The sequence below is a fragment of the Curcuma longa genome, chromosome 20 (assembly GCF_044706935.1).
Source record: "Curcuma longa cultivar G26 ecotype Majalengka, Jawa Barat chromosome 20, ITB_CL_G26_1.1, whole genome shotgun sequence".
Lineage (NCBI taxonomy): Eukaryota > Viridiplantae > Streptophyta > Magnoliopsida > Zingiberales > Zingiberaceae > Curcuma > Curcuma longa.
The window spans coordinates 5,025,583-5,033,130 of NC_133880.1; the positions used below are offsets into that span (position 1 = coordinate 5,025,583).

A 7,548-nucleotide genomic window follows, 5' to 3' on the forward strand; every position below is an offset into this window, starting at 1 on the left:
TCCGGATTTATCCAAAGCCGTCCACTTTCCAGATTAATACTTGGATTGTCCAAAAAAAAAAACAGATGAATAATAAAAAATAATAAGTTAAAATAAAAGATAGCACGTTAACTCGTGTGCTTATTCACTCATTTTATTTATAATTTTGAGATGATAATTTATTAATAAATATTTTATTTAATTGAATTAAAATGATTTTTTTCCCCCTTCGTAAAGACTAAAGAGTGGATTCTCTGGCTGCCTTTTTAAGTAATTCATGTAAAATTATGTTTTTAATTTTGATAAATAATATTAAAAATAGAATTTCAGAATCCGAAAAATTCGTTCCCGTTAACGCGCTCGCACTTCGCATAACAACTATAAAAGCATGGTTAAGTCGGCCACACAATCCGCGTCGAACGTATTCGTAGTTAGGGTTTGGACGAGCGGTGCCTCGGCTCCTTCTTGTGTTCAGATCTTCTCCCCGTACTCTTCCCCTTTCTCTTTCTCAAATCGATCATGGAGGTCGAGATACTCAAGGAATTTCCCCACTCCCGCATAGCAGATGTCCGTCCCCGGAAGCGTGCTAGGTCAAGGTGGGACGACGACCCGCTAACCGTCGCCAAGGTGCTTTGCTGATCTTGTTTCGTGTTCCTGTTACTTGATTTACCGGTTTCCTCCTTCCGATGACCGCCGAATTTCGTTGGTTTCCCCCCTTTTGTATGTGATTTCATAATTTTTCTTTCGGGCAACGGCGGTGCTTTAATACCCTATCCCGTTTAGTATCATAATCTTTTTGTACATATTTTAACCTATCAGAAAAGAGAAAAAAGATACTGCTAAGGCAAAATTGATGATTGAATGACATAACAATAAATCCATGGTTATCTGTAGGCTCAAACTGGTATATTATGTGGGCAAGAAGTTAACACGAAGAGCATCACATCTTCTGAGACTACATTTAATGATACCTGTTCTTCCCAATATGCAAAAGATTTTGGCCGACAGCTTTCTCCCCCTTGGAGAGGAGATGATCAAGATGGGCATTACAAGTTTGAACTCGGAGAAAATTTAACTTCACGATGTAACTTCGCTTGACCATTTGTGTGCATTTTGAATATGTAAATTTCCCATGATATGCATGCCTCTTTCTATTGTGGATATCATGGTTTAATAGTTCCATATTATAGTTTTTCTGCTAATTTTTTTTTCTTCAAAATTTGCAGATAAGATCCTCAGTAAAATGGGTGAAGGTAAGTCCATACACTAATTATGAATGTTTGTCCAGATTTCCTTATCTCAACACTCCTAAAGATTCATTATAACTTACCTTAACATTCATTTCCCTTGTACTTTGAAACCAGGGGCCTTTGGACAGGTTCTGGAATGCTGGGATCAAGAAATAAAAGAAATGGTGGCCATAAAAATTGTCCGCAGTAACAGAGAGGATAGAAAAGATGCTATGATAGAAATTGGCATTCTGCAGCTGCTTGGAAAGGATGATGCTAATGCAAGTCGGTAAGTCATTTTTGCCTATTTTAACTGTAGTTGTAATCTTGCTAGTTATAAATAATACATACACGAGTTGATGTGTTCTTGCAGTTGTGTGCAAATACGGAAGTGGTTTGACTATCGTAACCATATCTGTATTGTAAGTATATATGCTGTGATAATTTCTCTACCTTCCCAATTACATTGGGAGTTGAAATTATCTTTGGATTAAAATAATAATTTTAACAGGTGTTTGAGAAGCTTGGCCCAAGTTTATATGATTTTCTTCGCAAAAACAATTTTCGCTCATTTCCAATTGATCTAGTTCGCGAGTTTGCAAGGCAACTATTGGAATGTGTAGCATGTGCGTAGGCAATACTTCCATATCTTTTATGTTATGACATTCATATGCTTATATTTAAGACCATCATAGAAGCTTACCTTCTAACAGCACTTAGGGGCACGATGGGCTTTGATCTTGTATATACTGTATTCACTCCTTTCTACTGTGTGCAGTTATGCATGACATGCGCCTTATTCACACTGATCTAAAGCCTGAGAATATACTTCTTGTTTCCCCAGAGTACATCAAACTGCCTGATTCCAAAGTATTATTTTGTATCTATCTTAAAGTGGTTATTTTGTCTTTGATAAAAAAAATGAACCTTACCATGTGGATTTTTAGTTGGCCCATATCTATCTTCTATTTTTTATCAAGCATTAGCATCATTCTGCTATTTCAGCTCTAACTACCAACCATCTGCTTAGGTCTCATCCAATAAAGGATCTCACTTCAAGATGTTACCAAAATCAAGTGCTATCAAGGTTATTGATTTTGGAAGTACAACTTATGATTTCGTAAACCATAACTATGTGGTATCTACAAGGCATTATCGGGCTCCTGAAGTTATCTTAGGTTAGTTTTATTTGATAATAAATAAAATATTGTGTTTCAGTGTTAATATCTCACAAAAATTGATGATCACCTTAGGACTTGGTTGGAGCTATCCTTGTGACATATGGAGCATTGGTTGTATTCTTGTTGAACTTTGCTCAGTATGTTTTTATCTCTAAAACTAATCATTTGGTGTTGTTTGTTGCATACTTTGAGAATTTAGTAACTGAATAAATTGTTACAGGGCAAGACACTCTTTCAGACTCATGAGAACTTGGAGCACTTGGCCATGATGGAGAGAGTGCTTGGACCTTTACCGTCAAACATGTTAAGATTAGCTGAGTATGTGTTATTTATACTTAATTTGGCAGATTTGCCCTATGCAAATCATTTTTTTGTTCAAATAGATGTTCTAATCTGTTCATCTTTGATTTAATTTTCTAGCCGAGATGCTGAAAAGTATATTAGGCGAGGCCGTTTAAACTGGCCTGAAAGTGCAACATCAAGAGAAAGTGTCAAAGCAGTGTTGAAACTTCCAACGCTTCAGGTATTTCCTTGTTAAAATAAAAAAATTTTCAAAATTGGGATAGGGAGAATGCCATCACTATTTTAAAGATTTAATTGCTGTGTGGGGAGAATTGTCATATTTATTTTTACTGATTGATTGTTCTGTGCGGGATTTGTTCAACTATTTTTTTAGTATGTCTGTGATCGTATCCTACTGTAAACAAAACTGTTGATAATTGTATCTGTATTGCCTTGCAGAATTTGGTCATGGAGCACGCTGATCATTCTGCTGGGGATTTCATAGATCTGTTGCAAGGTCTTTTGAGATATGACCCTGGAGATAGATTGGGAGCTCGTGAGGCTCTTGCACATTGTTTTTTCACAAGAAGTTGAAACTAAAGGTCCAGTAGCGTTGCTTACATTAAGATCTCATTCACAAAACTCGAGGCCATACAACTTTGAAGCAAAAGTTTTCCAGACAAAGGCTTCTGAGATGTGATTCTGGAGATAGATTGGGAGCTCGTGAGGCTCTTGCACACTGTTTTTTCACAAGAAGTTGAAACTAAAGGCCCCGTAGCATTGCTTACATAGCGATCTCGTTCACAAAGCTCGAAGGCCATGCAACCACTTTGAAGCAAAAGTATTCCAGACAAAGGCTTCTGAGATGTGATCCTGGAGCTAGATTGGGAGCTCGTGAGGTTCTTGCAAACTGTTTTTTCACAAGAAGTTGAAACTAAAGGTCCAGTAGCGTTGCTTACATTGAGAATATCACGTTCACAAAGCTCAAGGCCATGCAACTTCTTTGAAGCAAAAGTCTTCCAGACAGGCTTATGAGATGTGATCCTGGAGATCACAAGAAGTCGGAGCTCGTGAGGCTCTTGCATTTCACAAGAAGTTGAAGCTAAAGGTCCAGGATCATTGCTTACATTGAGACCTCGTTCTCAAAGTTAAAGGCCATGTAATTTCTTTAAAGTGAACTAACAGTGTGCCGTGTCTTCCAAATTCAGTGCGGTCGTATTGCACTTTCCTGCTCTGCAATTTTTTTTGTATATTTTTTTTTGTATATAAGCATATCTCACTGGCTGCTAATCTGTAAAAGAACTAACACATGTTTGAGCTGGAGGCCAAACTTGCTGATATTAAAGTTTCAACTATCCCGATTCTTAACTATCGGAATGAATTATATGTTTCTGTTAACTTAATCCTTACTCTCCCAACGATAAATATTTGATTAAATGAGAATTGGATTGGGTCTCTCTGGCTATGAACTTTTATACATAGCTGATTAAGTAAATTAAAAGACTCAAAGAGAATTAAAAAATTTTAAATTTTAAATGAGATAAATATTTTAAAAGTCGTTTTTTATATAAAAAATTTGATGCGTTAAAGAAAACTCGGTATTCACACGCCTAAATTCGTTACGAAAATTCCGCGTCGATTGCACGCTAGATTAATGATTAATCAAACAAACCCAATAGAAAAAGGTTTCTTTATTGGTCCACAAGGTGCGGAGCCCTAGGTTTCTTTATTTGTTTGTGATCGGAACTTTCCAGAGCCACACAAATCCTTCCAATGCCCCAATTCCGATTCCTATTTAACTCGCGCAAGCCTTCGTTTTCTCGCCCATAGAAGTAGATATCATCTCGTGCTCTTCCTTCCTCCCCTCTTCGTTTCCTCGACCGCAGAAGTAGATATCGTCTTCTTACCCGATTCGGCTCGTGCTCTTCCTTCCTCGACCGGAGAAGATGACTCATATCCTTTCAATCGATCGATTTCTGTTGATTTAATGAATGTTTTTTCGTTTTCTAGGGTTGTAAGTTTGAGAATCAAGAACCGTACTGCTCGCTGTTGTGTCGGCTTGAACTTTTAGATGAAATTTTTAGTTATTCCATATTGGTTTTTCTTAATTCGCACCCACGGGGAAACCAGAGGGAGGTTGATCGGCAGAGGGGTCAAGCCCGTAAGCAGCAGGGGAAACAGAAAGACGATGGTCTGACACCGGAACAGCGCCGGGAAAGGTATTTCTTATGTCGATCTAATTGATTTTGCTATTTCCGTTGATGATTTTCGTTTTCTTGAATAGCATTTAGTCTTGAAATTAGGCAGCCTGCGAAGATCCTAATATTCATCTATTTTGATAATGTGCAGGGATGCGAAAGCCCTCCAAGAGAAGGCAGCTAAGAAAGCCGCACAAGCAGGAGGAGGAGGTGCTTCTGACTCGAAAAACAAAGGGAACTCAAAGAAATAGAGGTCGGAAAGTTCGATGAGGGTGGTTATTCTGTTAAAAGGACATCTTTAGTTGAGTAAAGTGATGTGATTTTTCTTTTTCTCCGATGTTTCTTGTCTTACGATGTCTAAATTTATATGAATGATCTGTTTCCTCGTAACTGTAATTGGATCTTTATGTTGGTCAAAATTGTCCACTTACTACTAGATCAAGGGACTCTTAGTCCGGGCAAGCAATCTTTTGTCGTACTTCTTTGATCGTGCATGTCTTTTCACAATTTTGATTGTAAAAGTTTTCCCTCAAACTGAACTAGTCATGTTCTAGTATTCATCAAGTTGGAAATAGTATTTCAGTAATCTAAGTAGTATGTTTGATGCTTGACCATGTATTCACTAGCCTTGATATGCTATTAGACAAATGCAAGAGAGGAGAAAAGGAGCAATATGCTCAATATCGACATTAGGATAGGGATTACACAAAAGGAAAATGACTTACAGGACTCCAATATCACTTTCATGTTTCATTGTCACTCTTTAATTATGTTCTTTATCCATGTTTGTTTTATTACACCTCGTGACAATTATGAAGATATAACTTCACTTTGATATTTTGTGCCTTGTGTTATCATGGTCTGTTGCTTGAATGCTACACATGTATGTCGACATCAATAGTGTTAGACATGTCTGTGGTTTATACTTTCTAGCATTTTTTTATTAGGAACTTAGAACTAAACCCTTGATGCATTGCTAATGTATTAGATGATCACGTAGCCCTTGATGCATTGCTAAGCCTATGCTGTAAAATCTCATGTTATAATGTTTCTACTGAATGTAGCTGAAACATAAGCATGTAACAAATCTATGAACAAAGTTTATAGCTTACAACAGTTGTTTTCTTTATGCTACTATTGTTTATTTTTTGCATTGGAATTCCAGTGTAGCTTGCTTGTACATTTCTCCTGTCAACAGCTCACCATATAAGAAGAAGAATAGTAGCAGCCCCTCGCCCAAGTCATAACGGGCTATCGGGTCTGTTGCGGAGAGATAATTGTAGAGCATTAGTGAACCAATATGAACAAAACAATGTAAATTTCATACTCTGAAGGAGAATCCTTCAACTGAAAAAACTAGTGTGGAGGAGATAGTAGACAGTGGTGAAAGCCTGTGTTAAAGAGGGGAAATGAGATAGTAGACAGTGCAGGGTTAACTTAACTATCTTTGCTCCGAGCCAATTTGAATTCCTTCGCTATTTGAAACTATAAGCATCTGTTTTGCTTCTGATCTCCCTGTTGTAGTTTATCGGCTGCAAAAATCTGAAGACGAGGAAGAAATGAATACATGATCAAACTCCACTTGTATTCAGGCAAATATATCTCAGCAGCTACTGAGTATAACTTCAATGAGAAGGAGAAAGAAAGTAAAAGAGCAGTCCAGTCTGAAACTTGTGGTGATCTTGACTTGATAATTCCTGCAGCAAAGAGGTTGAAGTGGCTGGAGGAGGGATCCAAAATGATCGCATGATCCAAACCTGTCGATCCAAGGAGAGAAACAGACATGGCTTGCGGGATCAATGCGATCCCTTTGGATGCTCCCTTCAGCCACATGCAGCTTGTTCATTCCTCTTCATCTACCTCTCCCTCGTACACATGTATGATGTATATATAGAACCAAAAGAAACAATGCATGTTTTACTGAGCCAACAATCTGATGATGATCTATACATTATTTTCGGTATGGTGGAGTATAAATTTCTCCATTGTTAAAGTAAATTTGACTCCTAGTGCCATCACATGGAACCATGTCAGAACACAATTTTCTTTTTTGCATTTCAATCATTTCTCATTGATTAGATTCTCCACTGACCACTACCTTCAAGTTGTCCGACCAAACTTAATATAACATCATATCCTTTAAGTTCTTGTTAATGGATGTTTCATCGAGCATTGTGGTCCAGCCGTTATTAACATCATATCCTTTTAGGTGAAGTATACAAATATGTACAAACACAAGTTTCTTCGTGTACTGAAGTCGAGAACACCATTGGAGTATTTCTTTCTCTCACACGATGAACACTATTACCTTTTGGGATCCTGAGAGATTTGATGCTTGGGAAGAAGGAAAGAAAACACTGCGTTGCTAAATTGAGTGGGAGCACGGAGTGGTCGTCGAGTTGGCTGCCAGGGCTGTTCTGAATGGAGCGTTCATGGTAGCTTCATTTGCCCGAACAGAGGTCTCGTGCCAAATGCACCCTGGCTCCACTTTTACTGCATGGAGTGCTCGGGCTCTGTGAGCAACCACACGATCTCATGGTCAGTGAAGATCTCGGCGAGATCTTCACTCACCAATAATTTAGCACTAATGGTCGTTCATCATGGTGTTTCTTAAAAAGAGAAAGAAGGACAATAATTTAGAAGTAAATATAATCTAGCACTCATGATGATAAATTCCAG

The 7,548-nt window shown here is 37.8% G+C and overlaps 2 protein-coding genes across 2 annotated transcripts; both read left to right on the forward strand.

Annotated features, from left to right (window-relative positions):
• Positions 1-409: 409 nt before the first annotated feature.
• Positions 410-3,717, forward strand: LOC141813341 (serine/threonine-protein kinase AFC2-like). Its single transcript, XM_074701292.1, has 12 exons — positions 410-606; positions 874-1,063; positions 1,206-1,232; positions 1,344-1,497; positions 1,582-1,630; positions 1,720-1,834; positions 1,987-2,078; positions 2,239-2,386; positions 2,462-2,526; positions 2,610-2,707; positions 2,810-2,912; positions 3,131-3,717. Exons 1-12 carry the CDS (start codon positions 499-501, stop codon positions 3,263-3,265), a joined length of 1,284 nt encoding a protein of 427 aa, XP_074557393.1. The 5' UTR covers positions 410-498; the 3' UTR covers positions 3,266-3,717.
• Positions 3,718-4,429: 712 nt separating this feature from the next.
• LOC141812910 (uncharacterized) lies at positions 4,430-5,305 on the forward strand. Its single transcript, XM_074700860.1, has 3 exons — positions 4,430-4,623; positions 4,790-4,890; positions 5,021-5,305. The coding sequence occupies exons 1-3, from the start codon at positions 4,618-4,620 to the stop codon at positions 5,118-5,120; spliced, it is 207 nt and encodes a 68-aa protein (XP_074556961.1). The 5' UTR covers positions 4,430-4,617; the 3' UTR covers positions 5,121-5,305.
• Positions 5,306-7,548: the final 2,243 nt, after the last annotated feature.